General features: G+C 46.8%; 1 protein-coding gene and 1 long non-coding RNA gene across 2 annotated transcripts in view; one reads left to right on the forward strand and one right to left on the reverse strand.

The window, feature by feature from the left end:
- The window catches only part of LOC137097664 (uncharacterized), a 214,331-nt gene that overhangs the window by 50,732 nt on the left and 136,177 nt on the right, over positions 1 to 27,422 (forward strand). The window lies entirely within an intron of this gene.
- Positions 12,246 to 26,906, reverse strand: CDK9 (cyclin dependent kinase 9). Its single transcript, XM_060757217.2, has 7 exons — positions 26,721 to 26,906; positions 22,575 to 22,656; positions 18,617 to 18,707; positions 17,899 to 18,065; positions 17,639 to 17,810; positions 15,440 to 15,588; positions 12,246 to 13,178 (listed from the first exon to the last, which is right to left on the reverse strand). Exons 1-7 carry the CDS (start codon positions 26,900 to 26,902, stop codon positions 12,813 to 12,815), a joined length of 1,209 nt encoding a protein of 402 aa, XP_060613200.1. The 5' UTR covers positions 26,903 to 26,906; the 3' UTR covers positions 12,246 to 12,812.

Genomic DNA, 27,422 nt, shown 5'->3' on the forward strand with positions numbered 1-27,422 from the left:
TGAGCTTGTGTCTCTTGTATCCATAGTGCTGGAGACCCATCGTGAGCATGTGTTTCCCGTATCCGTAGTGCTGGAGGCCCGTCGTGAGCTTGTGTCTTCCGTATCCATAGTGCTGGAGGCCTGTCATGAGCTTGTGTCTCCCGTATCCACAGTGCTGGAGGCCTGTCATGAGCTTGTGTCTTCCGTATCCATAGTGCTGGAGGCCCGTTGTGAGCATGTGTTTCCCGTATCCGTAGTGCTGGAGGCCCGTCGTGAGCTTGTGTCTTCCGTATCCATAATGCTGGAGGCCTGTCATGAGCTTGTGTCTTCCGTATCCATAGTGCTGGAGGCCCGTCGTGAGCATGTGTTTCCCGTATCCGTAGTGCTGGAGGCCCGTCGTGAGCTTGTGTCTTCCGTATCCATAATGCTGGAGGCCTGTCATGAGCTTGTGTCTTCCGTATCCATAGTGCTGGAGGCCCGTCGTGAGCATGTGTTTCCCGTATCCGTAGTGCTGGAGGCCCGTCGTGAGCTTGTGTCTTCCGTATCCATAATGCTGGAGGCCTGTCATGAGCTTGTGTCTTCCGTATCCATAGTGCTGGAGGCCCGTCGTGAGCATGTGTTTCCCGTATCCGTAGTGCTGGAGGCCCGTCGTGAGCTTGTGTCTTCCGTATCCATAATGCTGGAGGCCTGTCATGAGCTTGTGTCTTCCGTATCCATAGTGCTGGAGGCCCGTCGTGAGCATGTGTTTCCCGTATCCGTAGTGCTGGAGGCCCGTCATGAGCTTGTGTCTTCCGTATCCATAGTGCTGGAGGCCCGTTGTGAGCATGTGTTTCCCGTATCCGTAGTGCTGGAGGCCCGTCGTGAGCTTGTGTCTTCCGTATCCATAATGCTGGAGGCCTGTCATGAGCTTGTGTCTTCCGTATCCATAGTGCTGGAGGCCTGTCGTGAGCATGTGTTTCCCGTATCCGTAGTGCTGGAGGCCCGTCGTGAGCTTGTGTCTTCCGTATCCATAATGCTGGAGGCCTGTCATGAGCTTGTGTCTTCCGTATCCATAGTGCTGGAGGCCCGTCGTGAGCATGTGTTTCCCGTATCCGTAGTGCTGGAGGCCCGTCATGAGCTTGTGTCTTCCGTATCCATAGTGCTGGAGGCCCGTCGTGAGCATGTGTTTCCCGTATCCGTAGTGCTGGAGGCCCGTCGTGAGCTTGTGTCTTCCGTATCCATAATGCTGGAGGCCTGTCATGAGCTTGTGTCTTCCGTATCCATAGTGCTGGAGGCCCGTCGTGAGCATGTGTTTCCCGTATCCGTAGTGCTGGAGGCCCGTCGTGAGCTTGTGTCTTCCGTATCCATAATGCTGGAGGCCTGTCATGAGCTTGTGTCTTCCGTATCCATAGTGCTGGAGGCCCGTCGTGAGCATGTGTTTCCCGTATCCGTAGTGCTGGAGGCCCGTCATGAGCTTGTGTCTTCCGTATCCATAGTGCTGGAGGCCCGTTGTGAGCATGTGTTTCCCGTATCCGTAGTGCTGGAGGCCCGTCGTGAGCTTGTGTCTTCCGTATCCATAATGCTGGAGGCCTGTCATGAGCTTGTGTCTTCCGTATCCATAGTGCTGGAGGCCTGTCGTGAGCATGTGTTTCCCGTATCCGTAGTGCTGGAGGCCCGTCGTGAGCTTGTGTCTTCCGTATCCATAATGCTGGAGGCCTGTCATGAGCTTGTGTCTTCCGTATCCATAGTGCTGGAGGCCCGTCGTGAGCATGTGTTTCCCGTATCCGTAGTGCTGGAGGCCCGTCATGAGCTTGTGTCTTCCGTATCCATAGTGCTGGAGGCCCGTTGTGAGCATGTGTTTCCCGTATCCGTAGTGCTGGAGGCCCGTTGTGAGCTTCAACTCCCACAAAAAGAGTCAGAGAGTCTCATCTATGCTGATGATCGTGCCATCACCAATATCAGCTAGCTTAGGTATAGGTTTAAGACATCCTGTGATTATTCCACATATCTCATTCAGTGCTTTGTGTGGGTAGATTTCTGCCAGACGGAGCAGGCATCCTCAGCAGTTGAGTAAAACAAGGCCAAGGCTGATGTTCTTAATTAGTTTTGGGTCTGTACCCCATGCGCTATTATTAAATTTCCGCAGGATGTTATTGCATGCAGCTACTTTGTGCTTGGTGTTTCCAGTGTGTTTCCTAAATGTTAGTGTTTGATTTAAGGTGATGCCAAGATATTTAGGGTGGGAACAATGTTCGAGCTCTTGATCTTCCCAGGTAACTTTCAGTTTCCTGTTGGCTTCACGATTGCATAGACGGAAGGGAGGTTTGGCCCAATTCTATCATTGGCAGGGTTCAGAATGCTCCTTGATTGTAAGCGAACTATACATCCCAGCAATTACAACTCCCAAATGACAAAATCAACCCCGCCCCAACCCCAGCAGTATTCAAATATAGGCATATTGGATATTTTGTGCCAAATTTGGTCCAGGGAATGGAAATCCATGCTGCAGATGAGATATTGACATGAAGATTCATAACAGTAGCAAAATCACAGTTATGAAGTAGCAACAAAAATAATTTTAGGGAATCACCACAACATGAGGAAATTTATTTATTTTATTTATTTAGAACTTTTATATACCTCCGACGAGGGACTCAGGCCGGTTTACAACAGAGGATTCATACACAATAGTTTAAAACATCCCATCCCATAATACAGTAATATAAAAACATATTAAAATACAATCATATAATTACTTAATAAGGCCAAGTCGTCAGAATGAAATCACAATTCATCACCATCCATCCGTGTGGTCAAGAGTTATTGACTCACTCATCAAATGCCAGATTCCAGAGCCAAGTTTTCATCAGCTTTCTAAAGGTCAGGAGAGAAGGGGCAGTTCTAATCTCCAATGGGAGAGAGTTCCAGAGCTGAGAGGCCACCACCAAGAAGGCCCTGTTCCTCGTCCCCACCAACCGCGATTCTGAGGGTGGTGGGACCAAGAGCAGGGCCCCTCCAGAAGATCTTAACAACCTTGATGGTTCATAGGGGAGAATCCGTTCGGAACTGGGCTGGAGTCATTTAGGGATTTATAGGTCAACACCAGCACTTTGAATTGTGCTCGGAAGCTAATTGGCAGCCAGTGGAGCTGGTGCAACAGAGTAGTAGTATGCTCCCTGTACTCCACTACCGTTAGTAATCCGGCTGCCGCTCGTTGGGCTAATTGAAGCTTCCGGGCAGTCTTCAGAGGCAACCCCACGTAGAAAGCGTTGCAGTAGTCTATACGGGATGTAACCAGAGCGTGGACCACCGTGGCCAAGTCAGACTTCCCAAGGTACGGGCGCAGCTGGCACACAAGTGTGTTAAGATCTAGACCCGGGGTCCTCAAACTATGGCCCGTGGGCCACATACGGCCCTCCAAGGTCATTTACCGGCCCTCGCTCATGATCAACCTAAATCTGAAACAACTTGAAACACACAACAACAGCAATCCTATCTCATCAGCCAAAAGCAGGCTCACACTTCTCATTGAAATACTAATAAGCTAATATTTATTAAAATTGTTCTTCATTTTAATTATTGTATTGTTTTAAGTGTTTTTTTGCACTACAAATAAGATATGTGCAGTGTGCATAGGAATTCATTCATGTTTTTTTCAAATTATAATCCGGCCCGCCAATAGTTTGAGGGACTGTGACCTGGCCCTCTGTTTAAAAAGTTTGTAGATCCCTAATCTAGACAATAGGAAAAGATCCTTGTTTTGCTCGAGCTGCACCCTCTGGTGGTTTACTAGCCGAACGGGTGTTATAAAAACAGTATCTTGCTTTCTTTTCCTCCCTCCTCCAGTTTTGGCAGCATAAAGCCGCTTTGAGTCTCCTTCAGGAGAGATAAAGTAGAGTATAAATATTTTCGAAGGCTTTCATGGCTGGAATCATTGGGTTGTTGTAGGTTTTTCTGGGTTATATGGCCATGTTCTAGATGCATTTTTTCCTAACGTTTCGCCTGCTTCTATGGCAAGTATCCTCAGAGGTAGACGCAGGTTCGCAGCTTGGGAGTGATCCTGGACTCATCGCTGAGCCTGGAATCCTAGGTCTCGGCGGTGGCCAGGAGAGCTTTTGCACAATTAAAACTTGTGCGCCAGCTGCGCCCGTACCTTGGGAAGTCGGATCTGGCCACGGTGGTCCACGCTCTTGTTACATCCCGATTAGATTACTGCAACGCACTCTACGTGGGGTTGCCTTTGAAGACTGTTCGGAAACTCCAACTAGTCCAACGGGAGGCAGCCAGACTGCTCACCGGAGCGTCATACAGGGAGCATACCACCCCCCTGTTGTGTCAGCTCCACTGGCTGCTGATCCAATTCCGCGCACAATTCAAAGTGCTGGTTTTGACCTACAAAACCCTATACGGTTCCGGCCCAGTGTATCTGTCTGAACGGATCTCCCTTTACGTCCCACCCGGAGTCTAAGATCTTCTGGGGAGGCCCTGCTCTCGACCCCGCCTCTATCACAAGTGAGGTTGGCAGGGACGAGGAGCAGGGCCTTCTCGGTGGTGGCCCCCCACCTGTGGAATTCACTCCCCGGGGAAATTAGAGCAGCAACATCACTCCTTTCCTTTAGGAAAAAACTGAAAACATAGATTTGGGACCAGGCATTCGGACAATCGGGCAGTTAAAGAAAGGACTTTGACAATGGTCAGGAAATGATTAATGGAATGGAACTTGGAACTCTGAAAGACAAAACACTGAGCATGAGAATAGTTTTATATGATGTGTTATATACTGATTGTTTTGGTTGTTTTAACTGTGATAATTGTTTTAATTATGGTTTTGTACATTATGTGTAATTTGTATAGGCATCGAATTGTGTCTTTTTGTAAGCCGCCCTGAGTCCCCCCTCAGGGGTTGAGAAGGGCGGGGTAAAAGTACCCGAAAATATATATAAAAAAATAAAAAATAGATGCAGGCGAAACATCAGGAGAAAATGCCTCTAGAACATGGCCATATAACCCGGAAAAACCTACAACAACCCAGAGTATAAATAAATATAATAATTATAATAATTAATATATCTTAAATTGTATACTAATGCTTTTATGTTAAGCTGCTTTAAGTCTCTTTTGGGAGGGATAAAACAAATAATAATAATAATAATAATAATAATAATAATAATAGTAATAATAATAATAGATCACATCCTCAGCTGCTGCAAGAAGATCGTGCAGACAGACTACAAGCAGAGGCACAACACCGTTGCTCAGATAATTCATTGGAACTTGTGCCACAAATACCATCTGCCTGCGACAAAGAACTGGTGGGATCACAAGCTGGAAAAAATTACAGAGAATGAACACGTCAAGCTACTCTGGGACTTCTGAATTCAAACAGAGTTTTGGAGCACAATACTCCTGACGTCACGATTGTGTTAAAAAACATAGTATGGATTGTCGGTATTGCAATCTTGGGTGACAGCAGGATTGCAGAGAAACAACTGGAAAAGCTGACACGATGTGAGGATTTAAAGATTGAACTGCAAAGACTCTGGCACTAGCCAGTCAAGGTTGTCCCTGTGGTGATCAGCACTCTGGGTGCAGTGCCTCAAGACCTTGGCCTGCACTTAAACACAATGGGCGGTGACAAAATTAATATCTGCCAGCTGCAAAAGGCCACCTTACTGGGATCTGCACGCATTATTCACCGATACATCACGCAGTCCTAGATGCTTGGGAAGTGTCCGACGTGTGATCCAATATAACAGCCAGCAGAGTATCTGCTGTGGACTCATCTTATGTTTCTAATAATAATAATAATAATAATAATAATAATAATAATAATATTTAAAGATCAAACTTAAAGACTGGCACAAGTCAGTCAAGGTGGTCCCAGTGGTGACTGGCACACTGGGTGCAGTGCCTAAAGACTTTGGCCTGCACTTAAACACAATCGGTGCCGACAAAATTACCACCTGTCAGCTGCAAAAGGCCACCCTACTCGGATCTGCACGGATTATTTACCGATACATCACACAGTCCTAGACACTTGGGAAGTGTCCAATGTGTGATCCAATACAACAGCCAACAGAATGACCTTGTCTGCTGTGGACTCATCTTGTTGTGTATCAAATAATAATATTTGTATATTTTAAGTGTTTCCTAATGCTGTTATGTTAAGCTGAAGGCTTTCCCCTGACATTAAGTCCAGTCGTGTTTGACTCTAGGATTTGGTGCTCATCTTAATTTCTAAGCCGAAGAGCTGGCGTTGTCCATAGACACCTCCAAGTTCATGTGGCCGGCATGACGGCATGGAGCACCATTACCTTCCCTATTGATCTACTCCCATTTGCATGTTTTCGAACTGCTAGGTTGGCAGAAGCTGGGGCTAACAGCGGGAGCTCACCCTGCTCCCTGGATTCGAACCCACAACCTTTCGTTCCGCAAGTTCAGCATCTCAGTATTTTAACCCACTGGAGACATAATGCAGAGTATAAATAAATATAATATTTATTTATTTATGGGGCTATCGTGTGCCTCGGCTTTGGTCGCCATAGTGGATGGCCTCCGCAGGGAACTGGACAGGGAGAGTGTGACCCTGCTCATTCTCTTGGATATCTCAGCGGCTTTTGATACCATCGACCTTGGTGTCCTTCTGGGAAGACTCGCTGGGATGGGACTCGGGAGCACGGTTTTGCTGTGGCTCCAGTCCTTCCTGGAGAGTCGTTCCCAGTTGAAGCTGGGGGACTCCTGCTTGGACCCCTGGCCATTTACCAGTGGGGTCCCGCAAGGTTCTATTTTGTCTCCCATGCTATTCAACATCTACATGAAACCGCTGGGAGAGGTCATCCGGAATTTTAGAGTGCGGTGCCATCTCTACTACTCTTTTCCACCAGATTCCAAGGAAGCCCCTTGAATACTGGACCAGTGCCTGGCCACTGTGACGATCTGGATGAGGACGAACAAGCTGAGGATCAATCCTGACAAGACAGAGGTCCTCCAGGTCAGTTGCCAGTCTGATCAGGGTACTGGGTGGCAACCTGTGCTGGATGGGGTTGCATTTCCCCTGAAGTCACAGGTCCGCAACTTGGGGGTCCTCCTGGACTCAGCGCTGACGCTTGATGAGCAGGTGTCAGCAGTGGCCGGGAGGGCCTTTGCACAGCTAAAACTTGTGCGCCAGCTGTGACCATACCTAGTGAAGTCTGACTTAACCATGGTGGTCCACGCCTTAGTTACCTCTAGACTGGATTACTGTAATGCACTCTACGTGGGGCTACCCTTGAAGATGGCCTGGAAACTACAACTTGTCCAACGTTCGGCAGCCAGATTAATAACTGGGGCTGGTTATAGGGAGCGGTCGACCCCCATGTTGAAGGAGCTCCACTGGCTGCCGTTTATTTTCTGGTCCCAATTCAAGGTACAGGTTATCACCTACAAAGCCCTAAACGGATACCTTCGTGACCGTATCTGAGTCCTTCGATCTTTGGGGGAGGCCCTCCTTTCGCCCCTACCAATCTTACAAGCTTGTGTTGTGGGCACAAGGGAGAGAGCCTTCTCCTCTGTGGCCCCCCGACTCTGGAACTCATTATCTGGAGAGATCAGGAAAGCCCCTTTACTAGAAACATTAAAAAAGAACCTTAAAACCTGGCTCTTCTGCTGCGCCTGACACTATTGTTCCCCTCAAGGCTTCTGCTACTGGAGTACACGTCCTCCAAATGGGAAGTTTAGTTTCACAACCCTGTTGTGTTTTCATGAGCTCCCTGCAAATAACCTGCTCCTATTTTTACCTCATTAGAGTATTTTAATAATTTCATCCTGTCCATGTGGCCCGCCCTTTTTTCCCCTTTCTTCTATGTAATTTTGATTATGTTGCTTGTTGTTTATGTTTTGATTTTATTCTGCTGTAACATGTTGCCCTGGGCTTGGCCCCATGTAAGCCACTCAGAATCCTCATTGGGGAGAAGGTGGCGGGGTATAAATAAAGATTATCATTATGATGATGATGATGATTATTTTATAACATCTACTTGTTTATAGTTTCTTGGTCTCACGGTTTTACTGTTTTGCATGCAGTAAATGTCTCGAGACAAAAAGAGGGCTTGAATCGACAGTAGTTTTGAGCAATTTCTCTTCCTAACACACTTTTGAAAAAAAAAACCCAACAAGAACAAAAACCTTTCTTGTTGACTTTGATGACAAAAGGTGCCCTTCCCTCCTTTTCTCTGAGTGAGCCATCAGCTTGGTGTTTTTCTTTTGCACCACCCTGAATGAACCTTTGTGATTCCAAGAACCTGTTTTTCTGCTTCTAAGAAAGCAATAAGAACAAAAAAAATCATAATCTTTTCTCAAAAGTATTGCCCAGAATGGAAAAACTATGCTGACTGGGGGATTCTGGGAACAACAGTACAAAAGAAAGGACCATTCCCGAGCCCAGAGGGAAAGATTTGCAAAACCTCCTATTGGAAAAATCCTCCGAAATGCAATATTGGATAGTCTTTAAAGCAGGCATGGGCAAAACTTCAGCCATCCCTCGGGGTGTTTTGGACTTCCACAATGCGGGTATGCAGATGATCTCTTGATTAACTTAAGTGTCCTACTGGCTGTTAGGAATTGTGGTAGTTGTGACGTCGAGCATGCCCAGCCCCCCCCCCCCCCAACAAGGGATGGTGACTTATAGTTCTGCAAAGGACAAAGGTACCAGACTGCACAATAGGGGTTAAGTCTTGGTCAATTTGCCAAGGCCTTAACAACGAGGACCCCATGAAACTTCGGGAATAGCTAGACGTTGGGGTCTCTGCCTCTCTTGGGAGCTGTAGTTCTCCAAGGACGGGGAGCAAAGCTTGCTTCCAGAGACACCAGGTCCATTTGGGCCACTCAAGAACTCCTGCCAGGACCCTTGCGTTTTAGCCATCCCCTATGGACACTCTTTCCCCCCACATGGACAAACCTTATGAAATCTTGCTTTTTATGAACTTTAGATGTATGAAATGTGTTTTCTGATTTCTTTGTGTGGCAGAAGCCTTTCCCCTTTTCTTCTGACCTTTGTTTCCCCTATATACATGAAGAAACTCCACAAAAGGGACTACAAAGCCCCAAACATTCCAGGATTTTTTTTTATCCACAACTTCCTTTTGCATGAACAATAGCCTGGGCAGCTGGCGGCCCTCGGAGGAATTGCCCAGCCCTCAGCTTGTCCCTTTGGCAAAAATCTTAATCATATTTCCTCCTGAAGGACAAAAGGTCCTCGAAAAATCTTTTGCCTTCGCTCTGATTAACTCAGCTATCTTCACCAAAAAACAATCACCCCAGTCTACACATGTTGATAGATCAGGCTGGCTTGAGATTTCCCCTTTGTCTCGCCGGCCACATGGCATTTCCTTTGTTCACTCCTTTTCCAGATTCCTTTGTTCTCCCTCATCCCACCTCCATCTCTCCTGATTGGCTGTCACCACCAGGAGGCAAAGGTCTCCCCATTGGTTCCTACGGACCACTGGAGCTTCCTGACTGGTCCAGAAACACTGGGGGCAGGGAACAACAGAGAAACCGGGGCGGGGAGTTTGAACTCTGCAACTTTGAATTTGCTATAAATATGACTCTGCTCAATGTACTGGTATGCTTGTGGGTGAGCTATCCCCGCATTTGCATCTGACTCAGCTGAATCGCTCATTAAACCTCGATGCCTCTTCTTCGCCTTGGCAAGAGTCTCATTTCAATTATTAATATTAATAAAATTGCTGGAATCAGGCTTCTCTGACGGCTCGCCATGGTCATAGACCCTCTTTGGTGCGGTCCCAGGGGTCTCTCTTACTGGGGAGACCCTCCTAAAGTCCATATTGACTTCAGTTGAAGTCCAAAACACCTGGAGGGGGGGCCGGAGTTGGCACAAACCTTTGTCCTCTAGGAACTAGAGACTTAAGTCAATCAAGAGATCATCTGCATACCCATATTGTTGAAGTCCAAAACACCCTGAGGGAGGGCTGAAGTTTTGCCCATGCCTGCTTTAAAGACTATCTGAAATACAGCTTAATGGTGTCACATTAGAAAATGTGGACAATTTCCGCTCCCTTGGCAGCCACCTCTCCACAAAAGTCAACATTGACACTGAAATACAAAACCGCCTGAGCTCTGCGAGTGCAGCATTCTTTAGAATGAAGCCAAGAGAGTTTGACAACCGGGACATGTAGGGAGACCAAGGTGCTTGTTTTTAAGCTATTGTCCTCCCAACCCTGCTATAAGCTTGTGAAACGTGGACTGTCTACAGATGTCGCATGCAACTCCTGGAACAATTCCATCATAGCTGTCTCCAAAAAATTCTGCAAATCTCTCGGGAAGATAGGTGGACAACTGTCAGCGTGTTGGAAGAAGCAAAGACCACAAGCATTGAAGCGATGGTCCTCTGCTATCAACTTTGCTGGACTGGCCACATTGTCTGAATTTATTTATTTACATTATTTCTATCCCGCCCATTTCAGCCCGAAGGCGACTCAAAGGTGAATGCCCGACCATGCTCCCCCAAAATACTTGCTCTACTCTGAACTCAACAATAGAAAACAGAATGTTGGTGGGCAGGAAAAGAGATTGAAAGATGAGCTCAAAGCCAACCTTAAACCGTTTGGGACCCGCCTACCTGCGTGATCGCATTTCTGTGTACGAACCCACACAATCTCTTCATTCATCTGGAGAGGCCCGGCTCTCGCTCCCACCTCCCTCGCAGGCGCGATTGGTGGGGACGAGGGAAAGGGCCTTCTCGGTGGTGGCCCCCGACTCTGGAACTCCCTTCCCAGGATATCAGGCATGCCCCAACATTGGCAGTCTTTAGGAGGAGCCTGAAAACGTGGCTATTCCAGTGTGCCTTCCCGGAATAAGGAAATAATACCCAGCAAAATGTCCTTGGAATGCACTTTAACTATTCGTTGTTTTGCGCTCCCTCACTTGTTTGAAAACCCTCCTACCAGATATACCTTACCTTGTTCATGTCCAACGTTTATTTTTTAATTTAAACTATTACATTTGGCCCGGCCATAGGTTTTTAAATCTTTGTGTGTTAATGTTTATACGTGATTTATATTAATTGTATTTAATGTATTGTTGAAGGCTTTCATGGCCGGAATCACTGTGTTGCTGTAGGTTTTTTTGGGCTATATGGCCATGGTCTAGAGGCATTCTCTCCTGATGTTTTGCCTGCATCTATGGCAAGCATCCTCAGAGGTAGTGAGGTCTGTTGGAACTAGGAAAAGGGTTTATATATATGTGGAATGACCAGGGTGGGACAAAGGACTCCTGTCTGCTGGAGCTAGGTGTGAATGTTTCAACTGACCACCCTGATTAGCATATAATGGCCTGACAGTGCCTGCAGACAACTTCAACCAGAGAAGTCAGCCATAGCAGAGCACCTGATGAACCAACCTGGACACAGCATTTTATTTGAGAACACAGAAATGTTGGACCACTCCAACAACCACCATGTCAGACTACACAGAGAAGCCATTGAAATACACAAGCATGTGGACAATTTCAACAGAAAGGAGGAAACCACGATAATGAACAAAATCTGGCTACCAGTATTAAAAAACTCTAAAATTACAACAGCACAACAACAGAGAGGAAACAAACAAGGACATCTAATCACCTCTCCACAAAAGATTGCTCCAGGCACTGCCAGGCCATCAAATGCTAATCAAGGTGGTCAGTTGAAACATTCACACCTAGCTCCAACAGACAAGAGTCCTTTGTCCCACCCTGGTCATTCCACAGATATATAAACCCTTTTTCCTAGTTCCAACAGACCTCACTACCTCTGAGGATGCTTGCCATAGATGCAGGCGAAATGTCAGGAGAGAATGCCTCTAGACCATGGCCATATAGCCCGAAAAAACCTACAACAACCCATTAATTGTATTGTTTTTGTTTATTGCTTTCTTGTTTTATTGATGTGTTGTTGGGCTTGGCCTCATGTAAGCAGCTCCGAGTCCCTTGGGGAGATGGTGGCGGGGTTTAATTAAATTATTATTATTATTATTATTATTATTATTAAAAACCACGGCATAGACACCAAGAATTGGGAAGCCCTGGCCCTTGAGTGCTCTAACTGGAGGTCAGTTGTGACCAGCAGTGCTGTAGAATTTGAAGAGGCATAGAAGGGTGAATCGTGCAAAGAGGAAGGCACGTCAAACCAACCTGACTGGGACTGCCTTCCATCTAGAAACCAATGTCCTCACTGCGGGAGAACATGCGGATCAAGAATAGGGCTCCACAGCCACCTACAGACCCAAATCAAAACAAGGCATTGCACAGCGTGAGATGTTAAAGCCAGAATTTTTAATTACAGTTTGGAGCATTCATCAGACTGTTATATATTTTTTTGAAAGAAAAGAACATGATGAGGTTGACTAAAGACATTCGTCCCAACATCCAGAACACTTAAAACAAAAAAAGGGGGGAAATGTGCAATTTTTTGCCTAGGTTTTTAGGGAAATTGTTTGTTGCTACTGCTGCGAAATTAATTTTTTTTAAATATATATAAAATAAAAATAAAAAGTGCAGAAGCTTCACAAATGGTTGTCCCCCCACCACCATCCAAGATCCAAAACCACTGCTTGTCCTGGGGATAAACAAGCACCTTTTGGCTCTCGGTGGACTGAACGCAGTCAGTTCAGGACCCTGGAGAGTGATCTGTCGACCCTCCAACTGCCTCACATTTAGCATAATCTTGCGGCCTCTGGACACCTTTCTAATTTTATCTAGTCCTGCCATTCCTACATTTCGTTTTCACAAAATGGCCAAAGCGCAACTGCTTCGCCGTTCCGTTTTCAAAACAGCGTTCCTTTTTCGATCATCACGCTTTTCAGCTTCTTCTTCTTTTCTTATCAAAACACTCGGTCGAACTCCGTCTGATTGGTCGCGGTCGTATTCCTGCACTGATTGGCCGGCTGCTGGGGCATGTGCCCGCCCCTCCTCCGGGGCGGAGCCAGGTACTCGAACATGGATTGGTTGTGGGTGGAGAGCATGTTCTTGAGGTCGGAGGGCATTGGGTCGGACCAGAAGAAATCGTGGTTCAAGGCGTCGTCGCTATCTATCCTTTGGGCCGGGTCCAGGACCAGCAGTTTATCAATCAGGTCCAGTGCATAAGGGTCTTTGACGTAGGCTTTGAGCCGCTCCTTGACCTTGCGCTTTTGTCCTTTGGGCAGCTCCAGCTTCTGGTAGAGCTCGTATTTATCCACGTTGGGCCAGACCTAAGTAGAAACCAAGGAGAAAAAGGTGGTACAGGGTGACAAAGGCAAGGACAAACAGACAGAGAGACAGCTTTCATCCTAGAGCTGTAACTTTATGGCTTCGTATTGATGTGGCATTGGGGGTCTGTGCTGTGGTGGCGTGAGTGTGGAGGGATGAGCGGGCTGTTTTGCGGTGTGTGCTGAAGAAAGCATTTTGATCATCACCAATTCAAAGCTGATGAGCCGACATTGTCCGTAGACACCTCCAAGGTCATGTGGCCACTGGCATGACTGCATGGAGAGCCTTTACCTTCCTGCTAGAGCTGTACCTATTGATCCTACTCACATTTGCATGCTTTCAAACTGCCAGGTTGGCAAAAGCTGGGGCTAACAGCGAGAGCTCACCCCCGCTCCCCGGATTCGAACCTGTGACTTTTTGGTCAGCAAGTTCAGCAGCTCAGTGGTTTAACTCACTGCACCACCAGGAGCTCCATGTATTTGAAACTGGTTTAATTATTAATTTTAGATATGAGGGGTATTTTTTAAGTAAGGTCCGTTTTGTTGTAGACACTAGTAGTTTGTGCGCATACCGCAACGAGCGTGTGTGTCATGTACCGGCATGCCTCAGGAACAACTGTGCTCAGTTTCTGCTCTGTAGCTAACCTGTACGGTTCTGTTCTGTGCTTTAAAAATGTTTAAGACTATCAATTCACCCGCCGCATGTGAGGTTCGCTCAGTGATACGGTTTTTGTCAGCAAGGAACCTGCCTGCTGCAGAAATTCATCGACAGATTTGTGAAGTGTACAGTGATACTGTTATGAGTGAAAGCAAAGTGCGTAAGTGGGTACGACAATTCAAAGATGGCCGTGACAACGTCCATGATGAGAACCGCTCCGGTCGCCCTTCTTTGATTACAGGGAACTCTTGGTTATCGGAGCAGGCGGCAAGTTTTTATGAAGAAGTTGGGGCTAACAGCGGGAGCTCACCCTGCTCCCCGGATTCAAACCTGTGACTTTTTGGTCAGCAAGTTCAGCAGCTCAGTGGTTTAACCCACTGCACCACCAATTTTAAAATTTTTAAAAAATTTTTAAAAAATTTAATTTTTAATTTTTAATATTTTAAAATTGGTTCAGAGGTATGATAAGTGTTTGAACAAACTTGGCAACTATGTCGAAAAATAGGGTGAAGTATGTACCTTCTGAAAATAAATTTACTTTTTTGAAATAAACTTTCATTGTGTACTTATGTTCAAACGGACCTTACTTTAAAAATACCCCTTGTAGTTTAATTCTATGTTTATGCTTGTTCATTGATTAATGCCTACACAAGGCATGGACAAACTTTGGCCCTCCAGCTGTTTTACACTTCAACAGCCTACCACAGGCATGGGCAAACTAAAGCTCGGGGGCTGGATATGGACCCCTGGATGCTTACCTCAGGCCCTACTTATTTTCCCTGTCCTCTCAGCATAAACGACACTGTGGCCCACCACATCCTTATACAGAAATGGGGGAGGAAGGCACGCAGTAGCTGAGAGCCCTCTGGAGCACTCTCAGCCACAGCATGCCTCATCCTCCTCCCAGCATTAGGACAGAGCGAGCGGCTCTATGCTTAGACTGAGAGGATGGCCCAAGGAAGGCATGTAGCGGCTAAGAGCCCTCCGGAGCACTTTCGACTGTCCCATGTCTCACCCTCCTCCTGGCATAATGCTGAGAGGATAGCCCAAAGATCAGAGAAGAATTAGGGAGGAGGATTGGGGCAGTTGCCACATGTCTCGCTCTCCTCCCGGCATAAGGATGGTGTGAGCGGCCCTGTCCTTATGCTGGGAGGATGGCACGAGAAAGGCATGCAGTGGCTGAACGCCCTCTGGAGCACTCTCAGTCGCCGCGTGTCTTGCCCTCCTCCCAGCATAATGCTGTGAGGACAGCCCATAGATCGGGGGAGGAGGACCAAGGCAGTTGCCACACGTTTCGCTCTCCTCCCGGCATAAGGATGGTACAAGCGGTCCTGTCCTTATGCGGGCGGATGGCCCGGGGAAGGCCTGCAGTGGCTGAAAGCCCTCTGGAGTGGTCTCAGCCATTGTCTGTCTCGCCCTCCTCCTGCCAGCCCAAAGATTGGGGGAGGAGGATCAGGGAGGAGGATAGACTTTATGTCCTTTGCATTCACACAAATAAGTACAATCTCAACCAGTATAAAAGAGCAACGTATCATCGAGAATGCAACATGAGAAAAATTCAGAGATCTCTTTGCTTTAAACCCTTAAAAAAAAACCAAGTGCTTACATCGGGAGTGATGGATCCGCAGAGCTGGCTGATGAGAGTGAGCTGGTGTTGTTCCGTGTTGCCCTGCATGATGGGGCTCCGGGTCCACATCTCGGCCATGATGCACCCCGCGCCCCAGAGATCAATGGGCGGCCCGTAATCCCGCTCTCCTAAACAGAAGAATGTCTTGTTAAATAAGACAGTAAATAAGTTAAATAATATTAAATAAATTAAATAATATATTAAATAAGCAGAGCTGGGCCAACTTGCTCCGAGAAAGCTAACCATTCCAATGACAGCAATGTTGCTTCCAGGTTCCATTTGAAATGTCAACATGACCCTTTGAAATCCTGAGAGTAATAGGCACTGCCCATTTGTACTTCATGGAACCCCTTCTGGCCTATACACCACAACACATGAATCCCCACAGCAACCAAGCTGAATGCTGAAGTGTTGCTGAAGGCTTTCATGGCCGGAATCACTGGGTTGCTGTGAGTTTTCTGGTCTGTCTGGCCATGTTCCAGGAGCATTCTCTCCTGACGTTTCAACGACATCTATAGCAGGCATCCTTAGAGGAGATGGGACCCTTAGGAAAACTCTCGTGTCATGAGACTTGGGTAGGGCTTTATATTCCTAACCAGCCTTGAGACAGCATAAAAACTTAATAATAATAATAATAATAATAATAATAATAATAATAATAATAATGTGAAAGAGCCCGTATATTACTGCTACTAACTGTAAAGACTTGGCCACTAATTTGTAATGATGCCACCAAATTGTAAGGATGTATAAATATAACTACTATCAATATGTAGAGAGTTGTGAGGGCTTATTATATTGATGACACATTATATTGTAATGTTGCTTTGGTCTTTCTTCAATATGTAGCGTGACTTGACTTGGAAAGGAATGGTAACATAGGCTTGACTTTAAAAAGAAACTGTAACAAGTTTATTGAGGTACAGAAGCTTGATTGTTTCAAAGTTTCCTTTCTCTTAGAGGTACAGATCTTCAAAGGTTACATTCATAACAATTCATAAATAACTCGTAGGAGGACTAATTCTTTTAACAAACAAGTCTCAACTTAGTTCCTTTAAAAATATGTTTCTTTCTTTAACCGATTGTTTCAGGCACACGCTTATCCTTTCTTTATGATGGCTCTGTTACAATAAAGATGCTTATCTTTTTTCACAACTGTTACTTTTAATATAAATAAGTCACCCGACTTATCTAAACTATATTGGCTCAAAGTCAAAACCTTCCTGATTCTTAATACCAAAGAATCAGCCTTCCTCTGTAGTTCTTTGACTACAGAATCCTCACTGGTTCTCCACACACAACAGAACCAGCCACTTCTGCAGTTCACCAACCACAGACTGACTGCTTTAAAATGGCTGCTCTGCCAAGTGGCTTGGTCACTAATTTGTAATGATACCACCAAATTGTAAGGATGCATAAGTATAACTACTATCAATATGTAGAGAGTTGTGAGGGCTTATTATATTGATGACACATTATATTGTAATGTTGCTTTGGTCTTTCTTCAATATGTAGCGTGACTTGACTTGGAAAGGAATGGTAACATAGGCTTGACTTTAAAAAGAAACTGTAACAAGTTTATTGAGGTACAGAAGCTTGATGGTTTCAAAGTTTCCTTTCTCTTAGAGGTACAGATCTCCATAGCAACTCAGCTCAAACCGAGCTAAGCTGGCTACCACCCCCCAATATTACCCTTACAAACACTTATCTATAACAATACATAACTATAGATAAAAATTTACACTTCATCACTAATAATAATCATCATAATACTTTATTTATACCCCGCCACCATCTCCCCAGGGGACTTGGAGCGGCTTACATGAGGCCAAGCCCAACAACACATCAGTAAAAACAAAAAGCAATAAACAAAACAATAAATACAATACAATTAATATAAATCACATATAAACAATAACCAATAAACAGTGACACACAAGGATTTAAAAACCTGTGGCAGGGACAAATGTGATAATTTAAAATTTTTAAAAATAAACGATGGGCATGAACAAGGTAGGATATATCTGGTATAGGGTTTTAAAAGAGATGAGGGAGAGCAGTCAATCCTAAACCAGTAGTAAAGTGCATTCTGAGGACATATTGCTCCTCCCAATGTGTGAACTGGCAGTGCCAAAGGCCACAAAGGGATTTGTCATCCACCGAACGCTCTTGACCCACCTAGAAGGAGCTCAGGAGGCCGGTACCACAGAGTCACCACCCGGTTGGTATAGCGGTTGGGCTGGCTGTTCTTCGCCAAGCTAAAGGCCCGAGCCAAGCCGAAGTCGGCCAGTTTCAGGACCCCGTCCCGAGTGATGAGGACATTGGCCGCTTTCATGTCCCTGTGCAAGATCTGGAAGAGAAGAAGAGTAAAGGGATTGAAGAGAGACCCTTCCTAAGGAGCTATATGGTGGGCAGAACTGGAGGGGAGCTCTCCTCACCTTGTTCCGGTGGATGTAATAGAGGCCGTTCAAGAGCATTTGCATCACTTTCTTGATCTCAGAGAGGGTGAATTTGACATGGGCGTTGCTGAGGAGGCCGGCCAAGTCGTGCTCACAGAAGTCAAACACCAGGTAGATGCTCCCCTTGCAACGGTTGTACGGAGAGGCTACGGAACCAAAGAGAAGAAGTAGCTGAAAACCAGGGACAAACTCAACAGTTACAACTTTTCATAGCATCATCTATAATAACTAAAAATGTAATGTTCGTTTGTGGGATTACCATAACTCAATAACCACTGGACAAATTGCTGCCAAATTTGGCCACAAGACACCTACTAACCCAAGGAGAGACCATCACTCAAAAAAATTAATTTTGTCATTTGGGAGTTGTAGTTGCTGGGATTTATAGTTCACCTACAATCAAAGAGCATTTTGAACTCCACCAATAATGGAATTGAACCAAACATGGCACACAGGAGTCCCATAACCAACAGAAAACACTAGAAGGGTTTGGTGGGCATTGACCTTGAGTTTGGGAGTTGTAGTTCACCTACAGCCAGAGAGCACTGTGGACTCAAACAATGATGGATCTGGCCTTACTTGGCATGAATATTCCATATGCCCAAATATGAACACAGAAGGAGTTTGGGGGGAATAGACCTTGACATTTGGGAGTTGTAGTTGCTGGGATTTATAGTTACACATAACTAATGGTTACCTTTAGTCCGACAGATCTCAATGAGATTCACCACATTTTCATGCTTCAGCAGCTGGAGGATCTTGATCTCCCGCAGGGCCGTGATAGGAAACTTGAAAGGAGGAAGAAAAAATGTCAGGAGACTTGGTTCCACCAATATTCTCCAGCTGTTTTGGACTACAAGGCCCAAAAGCATCCTTTTAGGCTTATCTAATTTATCGTTCCTTCTCCTGGCCATGCAAACGAGGGCTTCTGGGAACTGGAGTCTCATCAGATCATAGGTTTTAGGAACTGGCTCAAAGTTGCTGTTCCACTAATCTCCCTCTTTTGCCTTTAAGCTGATTCAATCTAAATAAGGCATGGACAAACCTTGGCCTTCCAAGTGTTTTGGACTTCAACTCCCACCATTCCTAACAGCCTACCGGCTGACAGGAATGGTGGGAGTTGCAGTCCAAAACACCAGGAGGGCCAAAGTTTGCCCATGCCTGATCTAAATACCATATTTTAGCACCGGGATTGTGGCGCAGCTGGCTGAGTGTCAGCTGCATTAAGATCACTCTGACCAAAAGGTCATGAGTTCGAAGACAGCCCTGGTTGGAGTGGGTTTCCAACCAATTGTGTAGCCTGTTGTTGACCTTTGCAACCCGAAAGACACTTGCATCTGTCAAGTAGGAAAATTAGGTACCACCTTAAAGTGTGGGGAGGCTAAATTAACTAATTTATGACGCCATAAAAAGACTCCAGCATGCGGGGAATGCGGAAGTACTTCATCAGTGTCGCAGATGGACGATGAAAGCGACAGCTCCCCTGGCGGCCAGAAAAAGTTAAATAGCCTCTGTCTATGTATATGTTGTATGTCAAAATTGTCATTGAACATTTGCCATATATGTGTATACTGTAATCCGCCCTGATTCCCCTGCGGAGTGAGAAGGGTGGAATATAAAAGCTGTAAATAATAAATAAATAAATATTTTCCGCACTAGGCGACTGGGTGCATAAGACGACCCCCCAACTTTTCAATTTAAAACTTCAATTTTTGGATATACTTGCCCTACCACACCACAGCCAGCAAACCGCCGTGCTCATCACTTTAGCTCCAAAATATCACTTCCTGTTTTGGATCCCAAACAAGATCGAGGTTCCTAAGAGGCGAGGGAGGTGGGCAACTACCCTGCGCTGGAGCGCCTGAAGCAGCAGCAGCTGCTGCTGTGCTCCTCCAGCGCCGCTTGTCTCCCACTGCTGGGCTTCAGCCTCATCGAGGGGCTCTTCCACTCTATGCCCACCTTGGCTGTCGGTGCGGTGGCGGAGGAGGAGGCGATATACTCGCCGGACAGCTGTGTTGCCTCCTCCTCCTCCGCACTAACAGCCGAGGCGGGCCTGTAGTGGAAGAGCCCCTCGGTGAAACTGAAGCTCAGCAGCCCTCGGGTTCCGCTTGTCTTCCGCTGCCAGGCTTCAGCTTCACTGAGGGGCTCCTCCAATCCAGGCCTGCCTCGGCTGTCAGTGCGGCAGTGGTGGAGGAGTTGATGCAGCTGTCTGGCAAGTATATCGCCTCCTCCGCTGCCGCCGCACTGACAGCTGAGGCGGGCCTGGAGTGGAAGAGCCCCTTGGTGAAACTGAAGCTCACCAGCGGCAGACAAGCAGCGCCGGAGGGCAGCCCTCGGGTTCCGCTTGTCTTCCGCTGCCAGGCTTCAGCTTCACTAAGGGGCTCCTCCACTCCAGGCCCACCTCGGCTGTCAGTGCGGCCATGGTGGAGGAGTTGATGCAGCCGTCCGGCGAATATATCGCCTCCTCCGCCGCCGCCGTACTTACAGCCAAGGTGGGCCTGGAGTGGAAGAGCCCCTCAGTGAAACTGAAGCTCAGCAGCAGGAGACAAGTGGTGCCAGAGGGCAGCCCTGGGGTTCTGCTTGTCTCCTGCTGCTGAGCTTCAGTTTCACTGAGGGGCTCTTCCACTCCAGGCCCGTCTCGGCTGTCCATGCGGTGGTGGTGGTGGTGGAGGAGGAGGAGGAGACGCGGCCATCCGGCAAGTATATTGCCTCCTCCTCTGCCGCCACACAGACAGCCAAGGTGGGCAGTGAGTGGAAGAACCCCTCGGTGAAACTGAAGCTCAGCAGCGGGAGACAAGCGAACCCCAGGGCTGCCCTCCGGTGTCGCTTGACTCCTGCTGCTGAGCTTCAGTTTCACTGAGGGGCTCTTGCACTCCAGGCCCACCTTGGCTGTTCATACAGTGGAGGAGGAGGTGACGCAGCCATCCGGCAAGTATACTGCCTTCTCCTCTGCCGCAGCACAGACAGCCAAGGTGAGCAAAGAGTGGAAGAGCCCCTCGGGGTGAAACTGAAGCTCAGCAGCAGGAGACAAGCGGTGCCAGAGAGCAGCCCTTGGGTTCCACTTGTCTCTCGCTGCCAGGCTTCAGCTTCACTGAGGAGCTCCTCCACTCCAGGCCCACCTCGGCTGTCAGTGTGGCAGTGGTGGTGGAGGAGGAGTTGATGCAGCCGTCTGGCAAGTATATCACCTCCTCCGCCACCGCTGCACTAACAGTCAAGGTGGGGCTGGAGTGGAAGAGCCCCTTGGTGAAACTGAAGCTCAGTAGTGGGAGGCAAGCGGAACCCCAGGGCTGCCCTCTGGTGCTGCTTGTCTCCCGTCGCTGAGCTTCAGTTTCACCGAGGGGCTCTTGCATTCCAGGCCCGTCTCGGCTGTCCATGCGGTGGCGGAGGAGGAGGTGACATGGCCATCCGGCAAGTATATTGCCTCTCCTCTGCCGTCGCACAGACAGCCAAGGTGGGCAAAGAGTGGAAGAGCTCCTCGGTGAAGCTCAGCAGCAGGAGACAAGCTGCGCCAGAGGGCAGCCCTGGGCTGGGGGAGAAAAGTATCAAATTGTTATTTTCTAAAGTTCCTCAAAAGTGCATCAATAATTGCTCTCCAAGAAACCTGGGCCCTAAAGGAGGTCGATATCTCAGGGTACCGTACATTCAACTTACCAGCCACTAAATCAAAGACCCTTGGTCGCCCAAAGGCGGGGTTGGCTATAGCCATTTGATTAAATATGGCTGCCTCCAGTTTTAACAAATCTTCCACCACTGGCACAAGCAGTCCGGTTAACTTTTGCAACCAGAAAAATAGTATTTGTTAACACCTATATCCCAAGCAGCCTGGGGAAAAATGAAACAGCTATTTACTGGGACAAATTAACATCCTACATACTAGATTTAAAGTCCGAGAATCCCTCTTGTGATTTTATTATAGCGGGCAACTTTAATGCTAGGGTAGGGTCTAGTCTGGTGAACCTGATGACAGAAGAGGGCCTGGATGAAGACCCCTTCTACTCTTTACTAAATCCAGAAGCCCAACACTCTAAAGACCAAGTATGCAACCAAGCTAGGAAATGCTTGATCAAAATGGCCACGCAGCTCAACCTGTTTTGGTTAAATGGGCTTATTCAATTTCCCAACTCTGATGAATATACCTTTGTGTCTTCGAGAGGCACCGAGGAGCTCTTCCACTCCAGGCCCGCCTCGGCTGTCTGTGCGGCGGTGGCGGAGGAGGCGACATGGCCATTTGGTGAGTATATTGCCTCCTCCTCCGCTGCCACAGGGACAACCAAGGTGGGCAAAGAGTAGAAGAGCCCCTCGGTGAGGTTGAAGCCCAGCAGCGGGAGACAAGTGGGGCTGGAGGAGTGCAGCAGCTGCTGATGCTTTGGGTGCCACACTCCAGCGCAGGGCAGCCGCCCGCCTCCCTCGCCTCGACCCAAAACAGGAAGTGATTTTTTTATTCCTGGTTTACTAGACGACCCCCAAGTTCAGCAAGGATTTTCCAGGGTTAAAAAGTCATCTAGTACGCCGGAAAATACGGTAGTTTGCACTCTCTTTCTATGCCCTTTTATCTGTATGCATTTTGTTTTTAAGACATTTTTGCAGAAATAGCAGGACATCAATGAATTCGTAAGCCAAACTTCCTTTTCCCAACCTCAAAGCTGCAAACTCACCCCTTCCTTTTCATTCTCCATCAACACTTTCTTCAGAGCCACTTTCTTCCCAGTCTGCCGGTGCTTTGCTTTAAACACCTCCCTGGAGAGAAAAAGGAAAGAATCTCTACCATTTGCAAAGGAGGAGTGTGACAAATTCTCCAGGTGTTTTGGACTTCAGCTCCCACAATTCCTAACAGCTTTGGAGGGACCAAGTTTGCCCATGCCTGTTCAAGAGAATCTGGAAAACCCAAGGCCAACCAACAGTCAACAGCCAGGCTGTTCCAGAACATCTGTTGCTGGGAGACCAACAACAATGAAGGAAAGACCCACTGTTACAGCCAGCCCTTGGCTTTACAATCTGCTTGGATGTTATTGGAAAGACGGGATGCGGAAGGAAAGAGATTCAGCGTGAGTTTCTATTCCCAACTGAAGAACGGGAAAAGTCATGTTGATGGACAGGAAAAGAGTTAAAGGTGGGCTTAAAGCCAGCCTTAAAAACTGTGGCACAGACACTGAGAAAGAACTGAGAAGCCCTGGCCCTTGAGCGCTGTAACTGGAGGTCAGCTGTGACCAGCAGTGCTGCGGAATTTGAAGAGGCACAAATTGAGGGCAAAAGGGAGAAATGTGCCAAGAGGAAGGCACGTGAAGTCAACCCTGACTGGGACCACCTTCCATCTAGAAACGGATGCCCTCTAATTTAATTCCAGTATTTTGGGGGTTTTTTTCCAAAAACTTCTCCTGACCTTTTTAGTTCAGGGGGTGCTGTGGGTGGGATTGTGTGAGTTTCACATACCATTTCAGTATCTATATTTTAATTTTTTGTAACCACACAGCTACCAATTAATTGCTTTTTAATTGCCTTTTAACTTTTGTATTGCACATTTTAAACTTGTCTAGTGTGTATAGTAAAGGACACAGAGTCCACCCTCAGATGATGTGGGATTTCCTGTCCTTTTTCTCTGGTCGTGTCAAGAGCGACTTGAGAAACTGCAAGTCGCTTCTGGTGTGAGAGAATTGGCCGTCTGCAAGGACATTGCCCAGGGGACGCCCGGATGTTTTGATGTTTTACCATCCTTGTGGGAGGCTTTTCTCATGTCCCCGCATGAGGAGCTGGAGCTGATAGAGGGAGCTCATCCACACTCTCCCCGGATTCGAACCTGCGACCTGTCGGTCTTCAGTCCTGCCGGCACAGGGGTTTAACCCACTGCGCCACCAGGGACTCCTATTTCCTGCCTTGATATCCTGGAATATGGCTGTGTGGAAGGCCCTCAGTGGTTAGACTGATATACCTGGATATCTCTCTGAACTGTTAGCAACGAAGTTATGCCAATGCAAAAATATATAGGAAGGAAACAGGGAGGGAAGAAGGGAGGCAAAGAAGTAGAAAAAGGGGGAGGGAAGGAAGGAAAGAGAGAAGGAAGGATGAAACCAAAGAGCGAAAGAAGGAGTGAAAGAAAGAGGTAGAGAAGAAAGGAGAGAAATGGGAAGGGGGAAAAAGGGGGGGGGGAGGAATAGGTAGGTACTGCTCTTTCATAATAGTCCAGATATCTACCTCTTCTTCGAAAATTCTTACTATATGCCACAGCAACGCGTGGCAGGACACAGCTAGTAAACATATACACAAATATACACACACACAAAACACATATACACAGACTGGGCCACAGCAATGTGTGGCAGGGGACTGCTAGTAAAATATATTTATATTTCTAGAGCTGTGTGGAAGGGCCCTCAGTGGTTAGACTGCTATACCTGGATATTTCTCTGAACTGTTAGGAACAAAGTTATGCCAATGCACAAAATATATAGATCTTCAGAAGTGTTATTTCAGTTGCCCAAAACATTTACTCTCTCATACAATATATTTATATTTCTAGGGCTGTGTGGAAGGGCCTCCAGAGCTGGAGAAGGAAGAAAGTAGAATCATAGAATGCAGTTGGAAAAGATCCCATGGACCATCTAATCCAACCCCCTTCTGCCATGCAGGAAAGGCACAATCAAAGCACCCCCGACAGATGGCCACCCAGCCTCTATTATTATTATTATTATTATTAGTAGTAGTAGTAGTAGTAATAGTAATTGTGTTAGAAACCAATTTAAGGTGATGGAGCCCAGAGGGCAGGGAGGAGACGAGATCCGATGAGGTTTTTCAACAAGTCTTTTATTTTCAAGCTGATCAGCATTGAGACAGACAGCCCTTGACCGTTCAGGTCAAAGAACAAAGACTGCCCGCCCCTTGTGGCTCTCTTAACCAAGTTTTTATACTCAACACTCAGGCAACTTTTGATTGGTCCTTCTATGTTTTTAACATCAAAGCCTATAACAATGATTCTGTTGGAATGTCTGACCCTGAGCTGTGGCTTCTCTATATGCAAGTTGCTTATCTACATGGCTGAGAAAATTTAAGGAGTAAGGGAATGAGCTTACCCCCTAACTTACTGCTTGTATCTTTGACTGAAAAAGAACACAGAGAACAATCATTCTTTCTCTATAGACAGGGCTTCTGGGACTTGTAATAATTGGGAATTTAATTTTCTAAATCACATCTCTCTCAGTAGTAGAAGCAACAACAACAATAATGGAGTTGGAAGAGACCCATCCAGTTCAACTTCTGCCATACAGGAAAAGCACAATCAATATTATTATAGAATCATAGAGTTGGAAGAGACCTCATGGGCCATCCAGTCCAAGAAGGAGGAATATTGCATTCAAAGCACCCCCAACAGATGGCCATCCAGCCTCTATATTATTATTATTATTATTATTAGTAGTAGTAGTAGTAGTAGTACAAGAAAGGAGATTCCATCTGAACATTAGGAAGAACTTCCTGACTGTGAGAGCTGTTCAGCAGTGGAACTCTCTGCCCCAGAGTGTGGTGGAGGCTCCTCCTTTGGAGGCTTTTAAACAGAGGCCAGATGGCCATCTGTCAGGGGTGCTTTGAATGCAATATTCCTGCTTCTTCTGGATGGCCCATGAGGTCTCTTCAAATCTATGATTCTATAATAATAGAGTTGGAAGACACCCCATGGGCCATCTAGTCCAACCCCTTCTGCAATGCAGGAATAGTACAATCAAAGCACCCCCGACAGATGGCCACCCAGCCTCACTATTATTAGTAGTAGTAATAGTAGTAGTGGTACTAATAATTGAGTTGGAAGAGACCTCATGGGCCATGCAGGAAAGGCACAATCAAAGCACCCCCGACAGATGGCCACCCAGCCTCAATATTATTATTATTAGTAGAATTATTATTATTATTAACTTTATTTGTACCCTGCTAGCATCTCCCGGAGGACTCGATGCAGCTTACAAAGGCCAAGGTCTCAATACACAACATAACAATACAAAACCTAAAGCAAATTAAAAACAATTAAAGCAATATTAAACAACAAGCAATAAACAATACACCAAAACACAATAAAACTGGGCCGGGCTAGAGTAATGGGTACAGAATTAAAAGTGCTGATGTGGCAATAATAATAATAATTGAGTTGGAAGAGACCCCATGTGCCATCCAGTCCAACTTCTGCCATCCAGGAAAAGCACAATCAAAGCACACCCGACTGATGGCCACCCAGCCTCACTATTATTATTATTATTAGTACTAATAATAGAGTTGGAAGAGACCCCATGGGCCATCCAGTCCAACTTCTGCCATGTAGGAAAGGCACAATCAAAGCACACCCGACTGATGGCCACCCAGCCTCACTATTATTATTATTAGTAGTAGTAGTACTAATAATAGAGTTGGAAGAGACCCCATGGGCCATCCAGTCCAACTTCTGCCATCCAGGAAAAGCACAATCAAAGCATCTCGACAGATGGCCACCCAGCCTCACTATTATTATTATTATTATTATTATTAGTAGTAGTAGTAATAATAATAGAGTTGGAAGAGACCCCATGGGCCATCCAGTCCAACTTCTGCCATGCAAGAAAGGCACAATCAAAGCACCCCCCACCGATGGCCACCCAGCCTCATTATTATTATTATTAGTAGTAGAAGTAGTAGTAGTAGTAATAGAGTTGGAAGAGACCCCGGAAAATGCACAATCGAAGCACCGGAAGGCTGTTAGAGATTGTGGGAGTTGGTGTGGGCCCAAGTTGGCCTAGGCCTGCTTGAGAGAAGGGAAGGAAGGAAGGAAGGAAGGGGAGGGTGCTCACCCGAAGGTGCCTTGCCCGATCTTGGCCAGCTTCTCGTACTTGGAGACCTCATCGCAGAAGGGACACTCCACCGTGTCGTACTGCTTGGCCATGGCAGAACTGGCGACCCCGACCTCTTCTGGCTGCCGGCGGCTTCCGTCTGAGGGGCGTGCGGCTGCACTTCCGCCCGGCCTCGCCTCCATCCGGGACGCCACTTCCGGTAATCCGCTTCCGCCGCCGCCGCCATGCACGCCGGGAGTCGTAGTTCGAGAAGGGGGCGGGGCTTGCGCGAGAGTCCGGAAGTGGGCGGCGAAATGAGCGGGAAGGATTGCAGCTGCTTCTCCTCTGGCCTGTCTGGCTCTCCCAAGTAACAACAACAATATTGCAATGGTAGAAAACAACAACAATAATATTGCAATGACAGAAAGCAATCCTAACTAATAATAATAGTACATATGTTTATATAGGAATATTGATACCACTTTGAGGGAAAAGTAGAGTACAAGGTTGCAAGTCCGCTTGAGGCCTTCATTAGACTCAGTGGAAAACAAAGCTTTGGAAAGAGGGATCGAAGACACAGGGAAAGCCTGGCTTACAGTAAAGGCAGGAAGTTTGAAATGAGTAATTATTATGATTGGGCTGCTGTGATTTTTTTTGGAACGTGTGCCCATCTTCCAGCAGCATTCTCTCCTGACGTTTCACCTGCATCTGTGGTCAGTGGCA

The sequence above is a fragment of the Anolis sagrei genome, chromosome 11 (genome assembly GCF_037176765.1).
Source record: "Anolis sagrei isolate rAnoSag1 chromosome 11, rAnoSag1.mat, whole genome shotgun sequence".
Lineage (NCBI taxonomy): Eukaryota > Metazoa > Chordata > Lepidosauria > Squamata > Dactyloidae > Anolis > Anolis sagrei.